The 21841-nt window shown below is 39.9% G+C and overlaps 1 protein-coding gene across 2 annotated transcripts in view; it reads right to left on the minus strand.

The window, feature by feature from the left end:
• Window positions 1–2994: 2994 nt before the first annotated feature.
• The window catches only part of LOC122733708 (E3 ubiquitin-protein ligase HUWE1-like), a 94277-nt gene continuing 75430 nt past the window's right edge, over window positions 2995–21841 (minus strand). The window contains exons 58-78 of one of the 2 annotated variants that reach the window (XM_043974330.1): window positions 20212–20426; window positions 19253–19541; window positions 19024–19126; window positions 16869–17415; window positions 15616–16180; window positions 14766–14884; window positions 14485–14641; window positions 13924–14056; window positions 13525–13727; window positions 13317–13399; window positions 11787–11883; window positions 11215–11370; window positions 10876–11121; window positions 10082–10199; window positions 9178–9318; window positions 7919–8206; window positions 7706–7811; window positions 7068–7185; window positions 5189–5370; window positions 3379–3569; window positions 2995–3260 (exon numbers count right to left, since the gene is read on the minus strand). In XM_043974330.1, the coding sequence (XP_043830265.1) occupies window positions 3158–3260; window positions 3379–3569; window positions 5189–5370; window positions 7068–7185; window positions 7706–7811; window positions 7919–8206; window positions 9178–9318; window positions 10082–10199; window positions 10876–11121; window positions 11215–11370; window positions 11787–11883; window positions 13317–13399; window positions 13525–13727; window positions 13924–14056; window positions 14485–14641; window positions 14766–14884; window positions 15616–16180; window positions 16869–17415; window positions 19024–19126; window positions 19253–19541; window positions 20212–20426 (4160 nt within the window). In that variant the 3' untranslated portion in view covers window positions 2995–3157. Of the gene's footprint in view, window positions 3261–3378; window positions 3570–5188; window positions 5371–7067; window positions 7186–7705; window positions 7812–7918; window positions 8207–9177; window positions 9319–10081; window positions 10200–10875; window positions 11122–11214; window positions 11371–11786; window positions 11884–13271; window positions 13400–13524; window positions 13728–13923; window positions 14057–14484; window positions 14642–14765; window positions 14885–15615; window positions 16181–16868; window positions 17416–19023; window positions 19127–19252; window positions 19542–20211; window positions 20427–21841 lie in introns of both variants that reach the window. The other variant, XM_043974329.1, reaches the window with a different exon arrangement.

The following is a 21841-nucleotide window of genomic DNA, read 5'->3' on the forward strand; positions in this document are numbered from 1 at the left end:
AAGTGTCAAGTGTCTGAGGCCGTATTTGAACTCAGGTCCTCCTGAATCCAGGGCTGGTGCTTTATCCACTGCGCCACCTAGCCGACCCCCATTTATTTATTTTTAAGAACAGTTTCTTTTTTTAAAAAATTTTTTAGTGAGGCAATTGGGGTTAAGTGACTTGCCCAGGGTCACACAGCTAATGTCAAGTGTCTGAGGCCGGATTTGAACTCAGGTACTCCTGAATCCAGGGCTGGTGCTCTATCTACTGTGCCACCTAGCTGCTTCTTTATTTTTTTTTAAAGGGACAATGAGGGTTAAGTAACTTGCCCGGCGTCACCCAACTAGTAAGTGTCAAGTGTCTGAAGCTGGACTGGTTTAAGGTACTTTTTATGCCATGTTTTACCTTTCTTGTGTTTACCTGACAAATTATACAAATGTAGAGTTAGCAAGTTATGAACCTTATTGCTTACAGCTACACTATGAAACTCTTTCCCCATTTAGTAAACTCAACATAAAATTTCGTCTCCAGGGAGAGCCCCTTTCAGTAAAGTAATAATTACATGTTATCAAATAATGTAAACTTATTATTGGCTATATTTTCTTTTTTTTTTTTTTTTTAGTGAGGCAATTGGGGTTAAGTGACTTGCCCAGGGTCACACAGCTAGTAAGTGTTAAGTGTCTGAGGCTGGATTTGAACTCAGGTACTCCTGAATCCAGGGCCGGTGCTCTGTCTTCTGCGCCACCTAGCTGCCCCCACATGTGAATACTTTAATGTCTTATATTAAAGTTGATTTTATTCACTACTATAGAAATGGTCTTTGCCTTACTCTAGTTCTAGTACTCTCAAATTGAATCTTTCTTTTTTTTTGGGATGAGGCAATTGGGGTTAAGTGACTTGCCCAGGGTCAAGTGTCTGAGATTGGATTTGAACTCAGGTCCTCCTGAATCCAGGGCTGGTGTTTTATTCACTGTGCCACCTATGTCCCCCAAGTTGAATCTCTTTTAGAATATCTTAGAAGATGGAAAGTATACCCATCAAAGTGAGATTTAAGACTGAAATAGCAGAAACAAAAAGGCAGAAGTGTCTTCCACATTTTATAGGGACCAAAGAGATAAGTGAATGAAATAAGAACATCTCAAGGATAAGTGGAAAAAAGTATGAGTACAAATAGAAGGGTTGAACTGAGAGAGCAAGAAAGAATATGCTGAATAAAAAAGGTCAGAATGCAATCTAAGATTAGACTAAGGGGCAAAAGAGATCTGAGACAGAAAGTTTTTCCTGATGTAGTGGATGTTTATGAATATCCAACATGAAAAAATTCAGTAAGAATACGTCTCTCAGGGCAGCTAGGTGGTGCAGTGGATAAAGCACTGGTCCTGGATTATGGAGGACCTGAGTTCATATCTGGCCTCAGACACTTCTTGACACTTACTGTGTGACACTGGACAAGTCTCACTGCCCTGTAAATAAAAAAGGGCTCTTGTTTAAAAGAAACAGAATGAAAAAAAATGTAGGGTACAATAGGTTTAGTGATAATATTTTTAGGTTATGACTCCAGTGCCAGGAATGGAATCAATAAAAATTTGAGTACAAATCTAGCCTTAGCCATTGCCTAGATATGCAAATGTGGGAAAGCCACTTATAATTCCTGCCTACCTGTTTCTGCATCTGTAAAATGGGAGTAATAGAATCTATTTCATAGGGTTGTAAGAATTACACTACTTAATGTGAAGTCCTTAAAAGCAGTCTGGTACATAATAATGGAAAAGAGGTTTGGAAAACCATGTTTAATTCTTTGGGTGAAGACACAAAATCAAAGAAATTAAAATGATAGAGTGATCAGTGTGTGATGTAGCACCAACTTGAAAATTAATTAAAACAATCAATATAACAGAATTAAAGTCTTTAATTGGGGAAGAGGAATTATAATTTGGAGTATTGCAGAACAGATGCTACGAATATCCAAAGATTGGAACTGAGGACAGGGTATATTTGGGGTAACAGAACAGAGACTGACAGATTTGAAGAGTAAGTTTCTCAGTTTCAGACAGGTTCATTTGCAGAACAAGCTAAAGATCAGGAAGAAAACTTGGGAATCTCAGGAAGAGGAAAATTTTGTGGGAGATTTATAAAAAATCAGAAGCTAGTATTAACACAGTCCTCACCACTTCAATATGAATTCTCTTCCTAACTTTAAGAATGAAAACCTAGAATTTTAGAGTAGAAAGAACCTAAGACATACATATAAATCACATTCCATAAATCCTTGATCAAATTCTAATTTGGCAGTTTTTTCCTTTGCCTTTTAGATATCTTCTTCCTTTGCAGTGTTCTTTGGCTCCAAACTTTAAAAACTCCTAATTTGGCTCCAGTTCACTGCAAAAAAATACATTCTTTTCAAGATAAGGATTTTTTTCTTCTTTGGAGGAGTCAAATCCTATTTTTGATTGCCAGGTCCCTGCAACCAAAAGATGAAAGATTCTCCCATTCCAAGGACATTGTGGGCATGGAAAAAGGGTGGAAAAATTCCTTTGCAGTTCAACATCTATTCAAAGTTTAGTTATCTTCTTTCTACCCCTTAATTTGAAAAGCAAATATTTATAAAAAGACAGTTTAAAAAAGCCCTAGCTCCCAATTCAAAGCTGGGGATAAAGGGAAAAACCTTTACTTAATGTTCAGTCTTTCATTTTAAACTTCATCTCCATACCACTGACACTAATTTCCCCTTTCACTAAATGTGCATATTTGATGAACAAATTAAACTTTGTAAGCAGAAAAATTATGTGTATTTATAAACACACTCAAATTTAGTTACCCCCCCCACTCTCTTATTTATGCTTATACATCAAAAATTAGTTTTTTCTCCTTTCCTTTATATCCAAAATGTCAATCCTTCTTAGTACAGTTCAGAATCTGTGGTACATGAGGAGTTTGTCTGAAAGGTGTTTACAGGGCTCCCACTTATGGGAAGGGAGAGGATTGAAAGAAGCAAGTAGTATACACAACGAGAGTTTGGTTTAATTTATTTATTGGTTACGCTTTCTCCTGTGGTCTTTTTGTGTTTTGGAGTAAATTTTTTTTGGGGGGGGCTTCTGCCTTTTCTTCTTTCCTTCCCCAAATCTCAGAGTAGAAAAAATAGCAACAGTGGGGAGTAGTGATGCACAGCCCTTAGGGTTATGCTAGCCCGAAGCCCTCTGAGCACTCCTGTATAGCCAGAAGCAGCATATGGCGTAACTTCTCATAGCTCTCATAAGCAGGAAGGTCCAGTTGATTAAAGCTAGGAAGAGGTGGAGACATAAGTAGAGAAAAGAGAACCTTAGAATTCTGAGTGATTGAATAGAACTGTTTCCCCATCCCAGCTTTTTCTAGTACCTACCACCCCTGTTGTTTCTTACCAAGTGTGAGCTGAAGGTAATCGGTCTGTGGATCTGTCATCACGGTGAATCTGGAACTTCTGAATACCATTCATTCCTTCAAGTGCTGCAAAGCCCTGAAGAGGTACCTTGGAAGTGCCTGTAACAAACTGCAGGAACTTGGCTCGGTCTGCCTGATCAAAAGAGCGAAGAGCTCTCCAGAACCACTGGATCTATGGAAAAAAAAAACGAAAAAAACATTCAGGTCCAAGTGTTAAAGACTTGAAGTGGCTGCTACTGATTAGAGAAATGCAAATTAAACCAAGATTGAGGTACCACCTCACACTTATCAGATTGGCCAATATAACAAAAAAAGAAAATAATAAATGTTGAAAATTGGGACACTAATGCATGCTGTTGGAGCTGTGAATTGATGTAATCACTTTGGAAAGCAATGGAACCATGCCCCAAGGGCTTTAAAACTGTATACCCTTTGATCCAGCAATACCACTACTAGGTCTATATCCAAAAAAGATCATGGAAACTGACTCACATAATACAAAAATATTTATAGTTGCTCTGTTTGTGGTGGCAAAGAACTGAAAGCTGAGGGGATGCCCATTAACAGGGCAACGGCTGAACAAATTGTGGTACATGAATGTAATGGAATATTATTGTGCTGTAAAAAAATGATAAGCAGGTGAATTTCAGAAAAACCTGTAGATTGAGAAGAGCCAGGAGAACCTCTTACACACTAACAGCAACACCATATGATGATCTTCTCTTCTCAGCAATACAATGATCCAAGGCAATTCCAAAGAACTCATGATAGAAAACATTCTCCACATCTCAAAAAAAGAACTGTAGGGGCAGCTAGATGGCACAGTGTATAGAGCACCAGCCCTGGATTCAGGAGAACCTGAGTTCAAATCTGACCTCAGATATAACACTTACTAGCTGTGTGACCCCTCGGCAAGTCACTTAACCCCAACTGCCTCACTTGGGAAAAAAAAAAAAGAACTGTGAAGTCAAAATGCAGATTGAACCATAGTGTTTCTATTTTTTTTTTTGTTTTCCTTTTTGAGGTTTTCCCCTTTTGTTCTGATTCTTTTTTCACAACATGACTAATGTGGAAATATGTTTAATGTGGTTGTACATCTATAACCCATATCAGATTGCCTGCCACCTTGGGGAGGGGACAGGGAAGGGAGGGAGAAAAATCTGAAATCAAAAGGATGTGAGTGGGCAGGCCAACATGATGGCAGAAGTGAATGTAGGTGGAAGAAAGTTGGGAATTCTGAGATCTAGTTAAGTTTTTTAATTTTTTTAAGTGAGGCAATTGGGGTTAAGTGACTTGCCCAGGGTCACACAGTTAGTAAGTGTTAAGTGTCTGAGGCTGGATTTGAACTCAGGTACTCCTGACTCCAGGGCCGGTGCTCTATCCACTGTGCCATCTAGCTGCCCCAATCTAGTTAAGTTTTAACTCTACCTCTGACAGAAAAATCTTGGGTTTATTTCTTCCGTTTTTTTTTTTCATTTTCTCTAAGGTATTTTCTGTTTCAAAGAAACTATGCTTAATGTCCTTCTGCCCTCTTAAATGAGTTCTGTTTATTCTCTTCCTTTTCATTCCTTAATTCCCACTCAGAAAAAGAGTGAGCTGGATCAGAAAGTCACTAGGATACTCTCCAAGTTCTGATATTTTGACTTTAGAATGTGTTTAGTTAGAAAACAAACTTAAAACAGCTTAGTATATTTATGCATGAACATGGGAAAGTCTCAGAAACTAGCATTAATTTTAAAGCCCAACATGGCACACAGGTGGGAAATATGAATTAAAACAAGAAAGTCTTACCTGGATGGAATTACATTGGTACTTGTGATACTCAGTGTTTGACTTTAGGTCATCAATGTCTATTGTGGGAAGTCCTGAGATTAGAAGTTCTAGTTCCTGTTCCGTAAAGATGGAAATGAGGCGCTTAGGGATAATTTCATAAAAGCCCTCCAGAAAGGCGGCCAGCTGTTTTCGGATTGCTCCTGCAGGAAAAATAAAATCCTTACATATGTCCTTAAATAACCACTACTCTCTTTTTAAATTTTATGTTTAGAATTTTTATTTTCCAAATTACATGTAAAAGCAAATTTTGACACCAAATTTTGAAAACTTTGTGTTCCAACTTCTCTTCCCTTCCTTCCCACCCCCCATCCCAAGAACTCAAGAAATTCATGGAAAACATCTCTACATTAGCTAGGTTGTAAGAGAAAACAGTTAAAAAACAAGACTTCAGATTAAGTTGTCCAAGAAAAAAAAAAGTAGTCTGTTTTCAGATACCATAGTTCTTTTTCTGTAGGTGTACTGCAATTTTCATAAGTCCTTCAGAGTTATATTGCCTTGCTGAAAATAACCACGTGCTTCCCAGCAGATCATTTTACACTACTGCTATTATTTTGTATATAGTACATTTCTCTCTGCCTCAGTTCATGTGGGTCTTTCCAGGTTTTTCTGATAGCATCCTGTTCATCATAACGTTTATATAGTACCTTAAACTTTATAAAGAATTTTCTTCACAATAGCCCAGCAGAGTAGGTACCATATGTTTTGCCATTGTAGTCAATCATAACTATTTCCCAATGATATTTACTCTATTTTCTATCTTATTTTGCCTTATTCCTCCTCAAAAGTGTTTTGCTACTGACTGCCCCCGCCCTTCATTCACCCTTCCCTCTTGTTCCTCTTCCCCCTCTACATTCCTGTAGGGTTATTCATACATACCTACCAATTGGGTGTGTATGAATAACCACTACTCTCATCACTTGCTTGCTATTCGGAATATATGACAATGCACTTCCTTTTTGGACTTTGGGCAAGTCACTTAATCCTGTGTCCCGAAAACAAACAAACAAACAAACAAATAAGAAACTTGTTTGAAGAATTTACAATCCAATCACGAGATACCCTTCTTCCCCCCTGCCCCCCCCTTTATTTTGGGGGGGGCAGGGCAATGAGGGTTAAGTGACTTGCCCAGGGTCACACAGCTAGTAAGTGTTGTGTCTGAGGCCAGATTTGAACTCAGGTACTCCTGACTCCAGGGCCGGTGCTCTATCCACTGTGCCACCTAGCTGTCCCCTGCCCCACTCTTTAAATCAATTAGCATTGCCATTTTTTCTTTCAGCATGTGCCAGGCACTGTGCTAAATAGTTTCCAATTGCTATTTTCCTCTGATCCTCCCAACAAACCAGAGAGAAAGATGCTATTATTATCTCCATTTTATGGAGGAATATACTGGAAGTAAATATGGGCTTGCCTAGGGTCACACGGCTGCTAAGTGTCTGAGGCTGTATTTGAATCCAGGTCTTTCTGCCTCTAGATCCAGCAGTATCCATTATACCCCACACCTGTGTCTAATTGTTGTTTGTCCCATATTCTCGAAGAGTACTACTACATTAGGGTGATGTCATGACTTGCAGTGAATTGGATTCAAGTGAGGCAGGGCTGTGAAAGGTCACCAACCTCACTCCCTCCTCCAGGGTCAATACATACATCAGGATGACTAAAGATGGTACCAAATGTTTAAGGCAATTGGGGATAAGAGGCTTGCCCACTGTCACACAGATAGTAAGTGCCTGAATTGAGATTTGAACTCTGGTCTTCCCAACTTGAGGGTCAGTGCTCTATCCACTGGACTACCTAGCTGCTCTGTCTCTAAGTACATCACAACTTAAACTTCACATACCTGTCATTCTCATCTGGCAAACCAAATGTACATATTCCTTTTTGTTCTCCTCAGTGACCAAAACATTAGCTCCATTCGGCTTGAGGTCTCGAACCTCACAGACTCCAAACTCTTGAACCTGAAAATAAACACCCCACCAAAGGAATTAAAACAAAAGAGAACATTCATTTTACCAAATGAAGCTAGTTATATTTTCAAAGGTTTTCAACTTCAAACTGGTTAAAAACATTTCAAAATCTCTTGCTTTTTCTTCATCTCTTTAAAACAAAAAAAGCAATTAGATCTGTACCTCTCAGGCCCTTGAGGTCTCAAAGAGAAAACATGTAATCAGGAAGATTGGCTTAAAACTGGGTGATGGGGAAAAAAAGCCTGGGGTGCAAAGAAAGGAAATAGAATATTCAAAAACCAGAAGGGTTTAGTTTAAGTTGATACCAGGGAATTATTTGCTCCCTTTTAGTCTTTCTTTTCTTTTTTTTTCTTTTTAGTGAGGCAATTGGGGCTAAGTGACTTGCCCAGGGTCACACAGCTAGTAAGTGTTAAGTGTCTGAGGCCAGATTTGAACTCAGGTGCTCTATCCACTGGGCCATCTAGCTGCCCCTCCCTTTTAGTCTTTCAAAAAGCCCAACCCCCAGTATTACCTCAGTACTAAAAGTAAGATCATATCCAAGTGAAGAGACATCATTTTCCAGCAGGTAGACTAGGCCCTGATAAAAGTGGTAGTCTTCACTCTCCATATCTGTGTACCTGAAGGTAAAGACAATTTACTATCAACTATAGAAAAGGAAATGGTAGGGTGAAGGCAGTGGAGGTTTGGGTTTAGGGAGAACTATTTGTAGACAATATAAACTCACCTGACTGACTTGCCTAGGATGTGCTTGTAGAAGGATCTAGTAAAGTAGCACTCTAGAAGACGGTTATCATAGACAGCCTTAGCCACAATTCGCCCAACAAACTTGAAGTAACTAAGGTGGTTGGGGTTACAATGGGAGGAAGGGTTGATGGTATAGGTGACACGGTCACCTGGTGAAGTCCGGAATAAGGCATACATAGGGTTAAACATCTCCCTTGAGATGATCATGTACCATTCCCGAAGGAGTCCACCAGCATCTTGGCCTTCTTCTCCTTCAAACACTATATACCTAATATGGGAAGGAGATAGAGAACAAAAATGTTATGTACTAGATGTATAATACTGACTTAAGACTATCTGGGACTAGCCATAAAATAAGCAATAAAAGAAAGGTAACTGTGTGACCCTGGGCAAGTCACTTAACCCTCACTGCTTTGCCTCCCCCCTACCCCCAAAAGACATAGCTAAAAGAACATTATTATTCATTTAATTTTTAACTCCCTCATTTTATTTTAGGGCAGTGAGGGTTAAGTGACTTGCCCAGGGTCACAAAGCTGGTAAGTGTCAAGTGTCTGAGGTTGGCTTTGAATTCAGGTCCTCCTGAATCCAGGGCCGGTGCTCTATCCACTGTGTCACCCAGCTGCCTCAACTCCCTCATTTTGGAGATGAAGTAGCAGAGTCCAGGTCGTCTCAGTGCTTCTATTTCTATATAGCAGAAAATGGAACAACTTAGCCAATGAATGGATTTTTTCTTTTGCAGGGTAATGACTTGCCCAGGGTCACACAGCTAGTTAGTGTCAAGTGTCTGAGGCCAGATTTGAACTCGGGTACTCCTGAATCCAAGGCCAGTGCTTAATCCACTGCACCACCTGGCTGACCCCCAATGAATGGATTTTTAAAGGTATGGTCTTTACATTTAAGTGATACATGCACATTTTAAAGATAAGGAAACTGAGGCTCAAAAGTAAAGTCATTTCCTGATAGTCACACATATGAATAAACAATCCCAACTATTTATAACCCTAACCCTAACCCTGAACAAGTCCTTTCACTGGAAGTCAGTTTTTCCCTCTCTGTAAAATGACAATTTGACAAAATAAACTCCAGACTGTTTTTAGGTAGCTGAGGATGTGGTTATTTGAAGCACTATGGGAAATCATAAGCCAAAAATGGTCAAATAATCCTTTGTATGTTCCCAACAAAGGTTTAATAGCTCTAGCAAAGCTTTCTGTTTCTATTACGAGAATTACTAGTCCTTACAATCGATTCTTCATTTCTTCAGGGGATTTTCGATGTAGCTCACGATATGAGTCTTCAAAAACATGGTCACGACGGACATGCACAGCCATGTCTTCTTTCCGGAGCCCCTCATCTAGGCGCTCTAGCTCTTGGCGGAAATATCTAGGAGATGGGAGGTGGAAAAGAGAAGAGGGCTGCCTTTATCAGCATAACAATGATTTTCAGAAACTATCAAAAGAATGTAGCTCAGGAAGAGGATCAATTGAAATAATATTTGCACAGCTAACCCTAAACATAGGTATTGTTTATCCTATCATGAGACAAAATGAGATTAAACCAGTCATAAAAATAAAGATCATGACAAGATAAATGCTTCAGGTCAGGGCTGGCCTAGAAATGTACCTTAAATGTACCTTCATGTATCTTAAATGACTATATGTAAATAGAACTTACTTAAATAGTTAAATATTTTGAGGTCCCTTTTGGTCCTGAGATTCATGAATTCTAAACTATTTATTCATTTTAAGGATAGGGAAAACTGAGACTGAAAGAAAAAAATAAACCAAATAAAAAAATAAGGTTCTATATAGTCAGTTCATGGTAGCCAGAACACTAGAATGAGATCTCCCATTTTACTGCTCTTTATGGTCATCTGCTATCTTTCTCTTACTGAAGAACTAATACTTTTTTTCTGTGAAAATGGTTGACAGATCATAAGTCTCTATGTGCTATGAAGGATGACATTTGAAGGTATTAAATTTTTTTTCTTTTTTCTCCATTCCATCATGTTTATCTCCTGCCTATTTTAGTACTAGTTTTGACATGAGTGAAAATTGCTTTCTATGTGGCCTGTATGCCTGATTCTCACTTTGGAATCTCCTTTTCCAGTTTTGACTTTTACCCTCCCTAATTTTCATGGACATACTTGCGTTTCACATCAAAATCAAGGACCCGGATATAGTCCACAAGGACAGCAAAGGGCCCATCTGAAAGATGTGTGGTAGACTGCCGTAGGATCTGGTTTAACACAGTTCGATGAGTTTCTGAGAAGAGAACAAAATGAATTTCAGTACACTATAGGACTTAAAATGAATATTATCGTAATGTTTAAAAAGGGGAAAATAAAAGACTTAGAAAGGAAGAGGTGTACATTAAAGACAAAAAGGCCCTTTGGCCCCAATACACATATTTTTTTTAAATGGTGGGGGTATCTTACCTCTTTATTTTTTTGTGGGGCAATGAGGATTAATTAACTTGCCCAGGGTCACACAGCTAGTAAATGTCAAGGGTCTGAGACCGGATTTGAACTCAGGTCCTCCTGAATCCAGGGCCAGTGCTTGCCCCCCCAATACATATTCTTTTAACCCTCACAACTAATTTCATTAGCCAGAAGAATTTGCTAATAATGTACATCCTTTTCTCACAGGTCAGTCCTAGTCTTCTTTTGACTTCCCCACATCCTGAAATTCTAACCACAATACCTTGTGAAAAGCCATGGTCTTATTCACAGTGCTCCTTCAGTTTCTTAAAAGGTGACATCAATTTGTTTCTTCAAACTGGTCTTACCTTTCCCTAGTTTCTGGTTACCATAATTATATCACTTTTTGAATCCTACTCATAAAAATCTCACCCCAATCCTGATAATTACAATCTCTGAACTAATATGAGAAAGTTTAAAGCCAGAATTAAGAACACTTTCAGGCTCTGGGGTTTCCTCACCAGCAAATCGAAGGAACTTCTGTGTGTCAGGTGGCAGACTGGAGGAGATATGCATAGAGGAAGGTTCCCTGGAGAAGAATGGGTCCAGGGAAGAAGGAGTAGCAGGGGTCAAAGGGGCAGGAGAAAGTGGTGGAGGCTCATCTTTGATGTGGGCAAGCTGGCTCTCCCGGGTGTCCCTTATAGGTGGCTTGCTCTCCCGTTCTGTTGCATGTACTAGAAAAAAAGCCTCAACAGCTGGCTGTAGCACTGGATGGGAGGGGGAAAAGATAGGTAATAAGGAATTAGGAATAGAGGAAGTGACCTAGGAGATAGACTAAAGTGTTCTAAAAAAATACTCACCCAACACTGCATGTTGGTCATGGGATTCCTCTAATTCTTTTAAACATTCACCCAGCATGTCCCAAAGCTCATCCAAGTTCAACTGTTCGCTTAGTAAGGGAAGGTCTGGAATCCTCTCTTCTCTTTCCTTCTCTCCCTGTTGAGGTCCTTTAGAACCTGGGGATGCCAGGAAGTAAAGAACAGGACTGAGCCTAGAGTGCTCAAAGAATTATTTGTTCTGCAATAACGATGTCTTTACAGCAAAAAAAGGGGGTGCTAACAAAGGCCTGTCTGATCAGAACAGATGGTGAGAGCATTCCTTTCAAATAAGACAGTTGTGTGTTTACCATAAATTCTTTATTCTTTTGTCACTCGTAACTAAGGCTTAGAGCCTAAATGTTCACTGAACCAAAAATTAGTTAATGCTTCCCTAAGTTAGAGAAAAGAAATTACTAATGCCCTCTATTTATCTGGCCTTGCCTAATAATCTGCTCTCAGTATCTCCCACTTTTTCCTACACTGATCTGTACTATCAAAGAAATAATTTCTATTATATATACACAATATAACTACTGTAGCAGAACAATACTGACCAATAGGTTGTACATCTTGAGTGCTAGGGGATGGCTGGTCCACATCCATAGGAGATTCATCTCTTCGAGCAGAAACTTCTGATTGTTCTGACTCCGACTGGACAAAATAAAAATAATAACAGGAAGTCTGGGTCTCCACTTTTCCTGACAAGGTGACCTTCCCACACATGAAAGAGTGATGTTCTGCTTTCTCCTAGACCCATCTCAGCATAATACTAATGGGAGTCCAGAAGTTTTTTTTTTTTGGTGGGGCAATGAGGGTTAAGTGACTTGCCCAGGGTCACATAACTAATAAGTGTCAAGTGTCTGAGGCTGGATTTGAACTCAGGTACTCCTGAATTCAGGGCTGGTGCTTTATTCACTGCCTAGCCGCCCCTGTCGTCCTTCTTTAAGCCCCCAAAAGTTTCTACCATAACCCTTCTATTTTCCTTATCAGTTTCAGAGGAGGAAAAACATTAAAACATAGGCTAGAACCAGGACAGACCTATTTAACACTCTTGACATGCTGTCACGAAAAGGACATTGAAGAGATAGCAGTGAAATTAAGAACTTGGTTTTTTTTTTTTGCAGGGCAAGGAGAGTTAAGTGACTTGCTCAAGGTCACACAGCTAGTAAGTGTAAAGTGTCTGAGGCCGGATTTGAACTCAGGTCCTCCTGACTCCAGGGCTGGTGTTCTATCCACTGCGCCACCTAGTTGCCCCAGAACTTACTTTTAAGGGAGGATTGAAATCAATAAATTAGTAGAAAGTCTGAGATATGAGCACATGATTCTTGAAATAGGCTCCTCTCTCACTGAAGAGTCAATTTTAGGCAGGAGATGGAGATAGAAGAAAAGAAATGACTCAGCAGAGAGTGAAACTGAGGCACCATCTGTATTATTATTTCGGGTTACAAAGACAATTCCCATTCTCTTAAAATCATTAGAGGGCTTTCAGTAAAGTACTGGGATTATACTTCAGACCTCCAAATTATGTTTTTTTTCCAGGGGAAAAAAAAGGAATTGTTTTCAAAGACATTCACTCCCTTGGCTTTTAACTAGATAATTTTTCACTGGAGAAAAAACTCATGATATGATACCAGTACTCTGATTTAGGGCCAGTCAACTTCCAATGTAGTCTCCCTTAAAAACTCCCTCTTTCCAAGGTTATTGTAACATAACATAACTTATCTGGCAGTGTGCCTCCCTAAAGTAAAGTTAGTGTTTGGGCCTGGAGGACGCTACACTAAGTGGGAATGGAGATGTGGAAGTGAGTGATGAAAAACTGAGTGGAACTAGAAAACCAGGTGACTTACAAGGAAAACAATAGAAATCTAGGAGAATTAAGCTTTAGGCTAAATAAGGAGAGAAAGAAAAGTGATTAGAACAAAACTATTTTCTAGAAAAAATTTCAAATATACAAATAGTATGGAAAAAGTTGACGAGAAGAACACATAGATGAAGAGAAGGGGTAAATGAAACAAATGAGAATCCCCAGGCATGCTAACCGTTGGTGCTTGTTGCTGTCTCCTCGCCCTTTGACCCTCACGTACCATTTGTATAATGGCATCAGCCTCAGCCTCCAGCTGCCGAACAGCTGCCTGGATGCTGCTAGCCGAGCCCAGGCTGGAAGCACCTGGAAGGAGTGATATGATTTGCAGACATTCAGTTAAGGGAAACATGATAGAAGTCTAATTATGGAAGGTTAGCTCTGCTACAAATAATCCCAGGAAACCAAGCTAATATCCCTCAGTTCCATACCTAGTCTGCTTGTTTGCCTGGCTTTCTTGTTAGCTCTTCGAGTGTCATCCCGAAGTTGAATGATGACTTGTAGTACCCGTAAGAAAAACTTCTGTGTAGATGTCTTGGATGTCAGCATGGACATAGAAGGTAGTTGTAGCTCCCGGCCACCCAAAGGACGTTTCTGAGAGGCCACTATCACCACATTCTCAGCAATATCAAACCTAAGCATCGAGAAGAAAAAAACACAAAACCTTAGTAAACTAGCTACTCTGGATAACCTTTTATGGATGTTTGTGAGATTATAAGACAAAACTTAAGCACAATAGTATGTTAATCTAGAGAAATGAAGACTCCATAAGACTTTCAAACTTTGAGTATATAAGGAAGAACTTTCTAATAATTCTGTATATTATTCACCTGCTCTGCATTTTCCCTTTCAACTTAGTGGCTTGTGGCTGTTCTTCAGGTAGACCATCTGGAGAAAGTGTCTCACAATGGGTTCGCCGCAGCTGTTCTAAATTGTATTCTCGAAGCTCAGCCAGAAGAGTCCCTGAATGAATATGTTAACTAGAGATTACTCAAGAGTTCTATTCAGAGATAAGGAAATAAAACTGTTGTGAGAAGCCAGACTGCTCAGGGGAGAAGAAAACATGCTCTGTGGAGAAACTACAAATTACAGAAAAGGCAAAATTTTGTTGAGTGCTTTTTGTTTAGTCATGATTTGTGGAAGATAAGATCATCCACAAAACCCCAGTAACACTAACTTTCAGGCTTACACACTCCCAAGTGCTTGTCTGATTTCCAAATAAGTCAAGTAATTTCTATGCTACAGGAATAGTTGTGCATTTTGTGCCTTCTGACTCTCATGTATGTTTGAAAAGATTTGTATCTTTGAAAGTCTACAGATATTGGAGTGCCCTTAAGAGCAAGGAAAGGGTAGTCATATTGGGTGACTACAAGAAGTTAAATTCCTCATACCAATCTGTTTGCAGAGAGTGTAACCCAGGTGTCTGGAACCATTCAAAAGCAGCTTGAGTACAGTGTCTCGGGTCAAGGGGTCCCCCCTGGAAAGCTGTAGTAAGACATTGGCTGCATCTTCCAGACCCTCCTCTGAACAGGAATGTGATGTCAATACCTAATAGAAAAAAGTTAGAAAATATGTGGGATTTAGGTAGCTACAAGTAATAACAACAGTCCTTCTGTAAAAGATACTGTCATTCATTTTTCCACCCTAAAAAAAAAAAGACTTAAAGGCCTACCTCCACAGAGAGTTGGAGTTGGTTTTCTGTTAAGCCTGATGCCACTATCTTGTCAGTACTGCTGCCACTTCCTCCTTCACCAGCCTTTGCTGGGGATCTGATGTTCTTAGTACTATTAACTTTGAGGAAACAAAAACGATAGGGGTTGTACTGAAGTACTTGAGCTGCTAATTTAGTTGTTTCCCATGTAACAACTGTACTGAACTTGGAGCAGTATAGCCAGCTTCAGTATACACTTTCAGCTTCTGGTCTTAGTTTTTCCTTTTAGATATATAATATAAAGGCTAGATGTTAACCCTGGGAGTCCATCATTCCTTATGTAGCTCCTGGGAAAAGCTTAGAATTTTAGGAGACTAAATCTATAACATGTCAACTCCCTATATTAAATCTTTCCTGATTGAGTCAAAATGATTTTTCTACTGGATTTCCATGTTTCAGTCTTTTGCCTCAAATGAAATTGTAGGTCATCCAAGGGGTAAGAACTCCTCTATTTCTTGTCTTCAACAGAAGAGAATACTGGAAAAACTTATAGAAACTAAACACAATCTAACTTCACAGGGAGCTTCCATATCTGAATGATATAAACAGCAAAACCCACAAACCCACAAACCCCCCCCCCCCCTTCAAAAATGTTCAGCAGTTTCCAGATAGAATAAAAAAGTTAGTCTTCAATTTCAACTTACTTGAGTTACTTCTTTTTTTTTTTTAAGTGAGGCAATTGAGGTTAAGTGACTTGCCCAGGGTCACACAGGTAGTGTTAAGTGTCTAAGGCCGCATTTGAACTCAGGTACTCCTGACTTCAGGGCTGGTGCTCTATCCATTGCACCACCTAGCTGCCCCTTCAACTTACTTGAAACTGTAGTGGAAGATGTCAATTCAGCAGCCGTAGTTACATCATCTAGGGCAATGACAGGTGTGACCAGGGCAGTGGCAACTGTGGCGGCAGCAGCAGTGGAAGCAGCGGTAGAAGATGTGGTGATGGCAGAAACAGTGGTGGAAGCAGCAGAACTACTGGTGCCATGGTTGGCCAGTATTTCTGGAATTTTGTTTTCTGGGAGAGCAATCGAGATGAGAGATAGGAGTCTGAGAAGCTTCTCAGTCAAGAGGGAGCTCCGTCGGATAACTGGGTGGGACAACATGTTCATGAGCTGACCCAATGGCGAAGCCTCGAGACTATATGGAAATGTCTCCCCCTCACCACCAGCGCTCACAGGTACAGACCTGATGGAATTTTTGCCTTTACGGCTGACATTCATGTTGTCAAGTTTTACCAACAAGTCCCAGAAGTCAGTGGAGATGCCACTATTAGTGGACTGCCCAGGGCAAGGGCTGCCGGCCTGTTTGTTGCTTCTCTCCCGATCATTCTCACAGTTTGTCTCTCTGGTTCCCTGTTGTGTGAAATGGCTGGGAAATACCTGCAAAAGAAACTGCACAGTCTCAATCAAGAAGTTTACAGAATGAGTTTATCTTAAACACAGAGAACTAGAATAGTTTGCTTGGACCTGGAAGACTACATACCCTGCATATCTTTTTGGCATTACTAAGATTGGGAAAAAGGGGCAGTGGTTATAAGGAAGAGGGTATAACCACAAATTGAATGTAACAAAGCAAATCCACAAAAAGCTACTGTGAAGATGGAAAACACTCATTTAACTCAGGTTTTCACTTTTGCTAACTTGACTGACTTTAGGATAAGTTCTTTTAACCTCAGGTTATTTAAAGGGACTGGGATAAACATTTTCATTAATTTTTTTGTGTGTTTGGTGAGGCAATTGGGGTTTAAGTGTCTTTAAGTTTAAGTGTCTGAGGCCAGATTTGAACTCAGGTCCTCCTGACTCCAGGGCTGGTGCTCTAACCACTACATCACCTAGTTGCCCCAAATGCTCAGTTGTTTTTGTTTTTTTGGTGAGGCAATTAGGGTTAAGTGACTTGCCCAGGGTCACACAGCTAGTAAGTATTAAGTGTCTGAAGCCAGATTTGAACTCAGGTCCTTCTGAATCCAGGGGCGGTGCTTTATCCACTATGCCACCTAGCTACCTCAATACCTTTTAATTTTAACCTATTATGAGTAGTTTGCTAAAAATCAGACTACAGGATACTCACCTTGGCTAACTGAATAAGTGTTTCTAGAACATGTCTGCAGACTACAGGTGCAGCCTGAGGGTGGATGTGGACAGTAGAACCGCAGCCAGCATGTTTTTCCATGTGTTTTCGACTTCCTGATCTCTGAATCTGGAATATATTAGTTCGGCAGCCCAAAGCTGCATCCATGGACACAGAGAGCCAAGAAAGCTGACTGGAACTCTTAGATTCCATCTTATGCATCAGGTCCAGGGACCGGTTGTCAAGGGTGCCTGAGGTACAACTTTTTGATGACTTCTTCCCCTTGTCCTCAGCAGCAACTGACTTGGGAGTTTCTATGCATAACTCACTCTCACTACTTCGCTGCAGGATGGAAAGCAGACTTCGGATAACCCAATGGCGTGTTTGTGCATGGTAGCAGAGGTTACGCAGGACCCTGTGCAGACGACTTGTATTTAGCTTGGGTTCATCAACAAAAAGGAGGACCAAAAGGCAAGACAAAGCTTCATGGTCCAGAAGAAGACGGCCACGGAGACGGAGAAGGCTTTCCATGTTACTACCTGAGGGTCTGCAAAATAGTATAAAATCAGATGGCTAGTTCTTGTTCTTCTACTATCTCCTTTTCTTTATCTCTGAAAAGGCCAACTGTTCATGGCTTTTCTTTTGTGGGTAATTTAATAATTTTATTAATAGGCCAGCAAATTATTAATAAAAGGATTGTCCATAGCTATCTATCTCTCTCAGACCAAAGACCCCTAATGGCAGTGGGGGGGGTGTGTGTGTGTGTCAAAGTTTATAAACCCTTCTAACTGTGGGAGGTCCATACCATAGCAATCACATCTAATTGGCTGACATGATTAGAAGTGGGTAATATTAAGATGAAGTCTGGGGATGACTTACTCATATCTTGGTAAAAAAGGCATAGAATGTAGAAACACAGTATCTAATTACTGAACAAATAGGTCTTAAAACAAAAGCCAATGAAAATCTATTGCTACAGAAAAATTTTGGCATTGGAAAGGATATCAAGAATTATGCAGTCCAACCAGTTCCTTTTATTGTGCGCACGCACGCACACATATCATTTTTGTTCAGGTCTCTCAGGTCTTCCCTTTGGAATGTCCTCATGGTATAGCACTGGGCCTGGACCCAGGAAGTCCTGAGTTGAAATCTGGCTGGAGAAAAGTCACTTAACCCTGCATCCCTCACTGGAGAAGGAAATGGCAAACCATTCTAATATCTTTGCTATGAAAATCCCAAATGGGGTAACAAAGAGTTGGACATGACTGAAAAACAACTTCAAAGTGCTTTAAAAAAAAAATCTACACTGCATAATCTGGTGCTGTGACATGTATAAAGCTTTTTTTTTTTTTACAACCCTTTGTGCCTCATCATTCAACTGAAAACATTCCATATGCCAATAATCTCTTATTTGCAAAGTCTGATGCCCTTTTCAAAATTATTTCTTCTAAACCTCTTTATAGCACATAACAGAAATGACTACTCTCTCCTTCTTGTTACCTTCTCTATGTTGTGATATTACTTTGCTCTTTTATTTGCTTTGCTGGTTCATTATTTTTATGTTGAGCAGGAACTGAGTACATTCCAGGATCTGTCCTAAGCTTTCTGCTCTACAGTATCTCATTTTGTAATTTTATTAGTGCAAAGGAATTTAAATTGTTATGTTTTTGTTTTAGTTGCTTTCTTTTCTTTTTTTTTTTCAGTGAGGCGATTGGGGTTAAGTGACTTGCCCAGGGTCACACAGCTAGTAAGTGTTAAGTGTCTGAGGCTGGATTTGAACTCAGGTACTCCTGACTCCAGGGCAGGTGCTCTATCCACTGCGCCACCTAGCTGCCCCTTTAGTTGCTTTCTTAAATTCCAGTCCTGAAGAATTCTCAAACTCAGCAAGCCCCAAAAAGGAAATCATTCCCAATTCCTCCCAGTCCTTGAAAACCTACTGTTCTTCTGAACTATCTTATTTTTGCTTATGCCATCACTTTCCACTTATCACCCTACTGTATCGTATTTGATCCTTTATGCATCCTCAGTCCACATATAGTTAGTTGTTCAATCTTGCTATTTCTATTCCCACCACATTTATCATATGATCCCACTTTTCTGCATTCACATAACAATCAACCCTTCTTGGAGCCTCCTGAATTGACTCACAAAATACCTGTTGTGACTGCTGGTTCCTCCCATTTGGAAAGTGCCACCTCTTTGGACAGCTAGTCGTGTGTATTGGACCCCTCGGTTGCCACTCAGACGACTTGTGAAGGCTGCCAAAAAAGGAGAGAAAGTTAGGAAAGGGCATAAATTAGGCAACAATCTTGACCATGGGGAATCAAAGAGAAAGATCAGTCTTCCTGGATACTCAAACAAAGAAATTCCCATGGCTTTTATACCTGGACTCCGAAGGATGGCAGAGAGTGCTGAAGTGCTACTGTGCCCAAATAACCTCTCATGCATAAGCTGTCTCTGCCTAGCTTCCTGCTCCCGCCGTAAGGCTTGGGCTTCTGCAGCAATATCTGGTGGCATAACAGCTAATACACTGTCTTCCATGTCTTCCAGAACACTGCGGCGCAGGTCTGATGGCAATGTCTGGATGAAGGTCACTGGGTCCACTGGGGTGTCTGAATTAGCATTTTGTGCCAGTTCTCGCCTTTGCTGCTCAGCTCTCTGTTGTGCTAAAACCTAAAGAAATCAATATATTATTGAAGGGAGTCAAAAAACAAAACAAAACAAAACAAAAAAAACCCTAACCAAGAAAGAGATGAAAAAATTAATCAGTCCACCTATATCCTCCATTTTATGGAATAGAAAAATTAAGGCTCCAAGGTAAATGGACTTAGTCTGCTCAGGTAATAACCAGCAAAGTATCATCCTCCGAACAATATAAAGGACTCATAGGAATTATGTATGTTGCTATCACTTAGGTACAATGAAGTGTCTTGCATGAATAGGTCCAAGAGAAGGGGATTTAGAACCATACCAGGACATTATTTTGGTCTAATTCTCTTAATTCATCAATGAAGAAACTAAATTCTAGAGCAATTTGCTCAAAAGCAAATAGACTAGGGCAGCTAGGTGGCACAGTGGATAGAGTGCCGGCCCTGGAGTCAGGAGGACCCAAGTTCAAATCTGGCTTCAGACACTTAACACTTACTGGCTGTGTGACCCCGGGCAAGTCACTTAATCCCAATTCCCTCACCAAAAAAAAAAAAAAGACAAATAGCTTTAGTATAGGTTGGATACTACTGAATGTACTGAATTTAAGGACCATAGATCTCTATGGATTTGATTCTTTAGTAAAAAGAAAACCTTTAAAGCAAGGCGTTTATGAAGCCCCAATACTAAAATGTACCTCTTCTTGAATAGCTGGAGGCAAAGCAGCCAGGAATTCAGGGCTCACTTCAGTCAAACTAGTGTTCCCAACCACAGGAGGAACTGGATTGGTGGTTGTTGGTGTGCCCCTTGCAGGGGGTCTGATGCCCAGTTGGTTTTGTAAGACTTCCCGTCGGATGTCATCTGGCAGAGCAGCCAAAAAGGAGGGATCTACACCCTCAGGAAGATTGATACCTAAAAGAAGATATCTAAGATTGTTCTAGTTCCTTTTACCAGTGAGTTTGCTCACTTCATTTCTTCTGTCTACCCCAATCTTTATTAATCTTTTCAAACCCCTAGTTGTGTACTATCAAGTCAAAAACCATTAATTTAATGCTTACTAAAATATAAATAAAAAGACAGTACCTGTTCTGAAGCTTATATCTTAATAAGGGAAGACAAAAAATAAGATAGCTGAGAATGGCGGGAAATAGGAATGAAGGATAGCTGGTCTGGGCCCCTTTTTTTTTCATCATTATATATAAAGATAAAACTTCTTTTTCACCCCTCACTTTTTCTCTCTCAATTACATGCAAAATTAAAAAACAAACAAACATTCTTTACAAAGATTTTTAGTTCTAAATTCTTTCCCTCATTTCTTAGAAGACAAACAATTTGATATATTCTTGAAGTCACGTAAAAACATAAACAATGGGGGCAGCTAGATGGCGCAGTGGATAGAGCACCGGCCCTGGAGTTAGGAGTACCTGAGTTCAAATATGGCCTCAGAAACTTAACACTTACTAGCTGTGTGATCTGGGGCAAGTCACTTAACCCCAATTGCCTCACTAAAAAAACAAACAAACAAAAAAACCCCCATAAACAATGGGGCAGCTAGGTGGTGAAGTGGATAGAGCATTGGCCCTAGAGTCAGGAGGACCTGAGTTCAAATCCAACCTCAGACACTTAACACTTACTGGCTGTGGGACCCTGGGCAAGTCACTTAACCCCAATTGTCCCACAAAAAGAAAAAAAAAAGAAAGAAAAAACATAAACAATAAAACACACCATGCCTCAATCTGTATTCGGACTCCATTTTTTTTTTCTTGGGGTGGATAATATTATCCATTAAGCCCTTTGTATGCTAAGAGCTAAGTCATTCACAGTTGATCACTGCCCAATGTTGCTGTTATTGTGTACAACATTTTCCTAATTCTGTCCACTTCTAATGTCTGAAATCATCTTGCTTGTCATTTCTTAGAGCACAGTTATATCCCATCACCATCATACCACAGTTTGTTTAGCCATTCCCAACTCTTAATTTTCCGTTCTTTGTCACCACAAAAAGAGCTGCTTTCGATAGTTTTGTATTGACTCTAACTTTTCTTTTATCTTGCTGAGATAAAGACCTAGCATTGGTATTAATGGATCAAAGGGTAAGCCCAGTTTCATACCCAAATTGCTTTCTAGAAACAGTTGGATCAGTTCACAACTCCAGCAACTGTGGATTAGTGTCCCAGCATTTTCCTTCTCTGTCATCTTAGATATAAAGTAGCACCTTGGAGTAATTTTAATTTGCAGTTTTCTCACTGATAGTGATTCAGAGCATTTGTTATGATTATATATTACTTTGATTTTTTTTCTTCTGCAAACTGTCTACTCATCTCTTT

The sequence above is a fragment of the Dromiciops gliroides genome, chromosome X (assembly GCF_019393635.1).
Source record: "Dromiciops gliroides isolate mDroGli1 chromosome X, mDroGli1.pri, whole genome shotgun sequence".
Classification (NCBI taxonomy): Eukaryota; Metazoa; Chordata; class Mammalia; order Microbiotheria; family Microbiotheriidae; genus Dromiciops; species Dromiciops gliroides.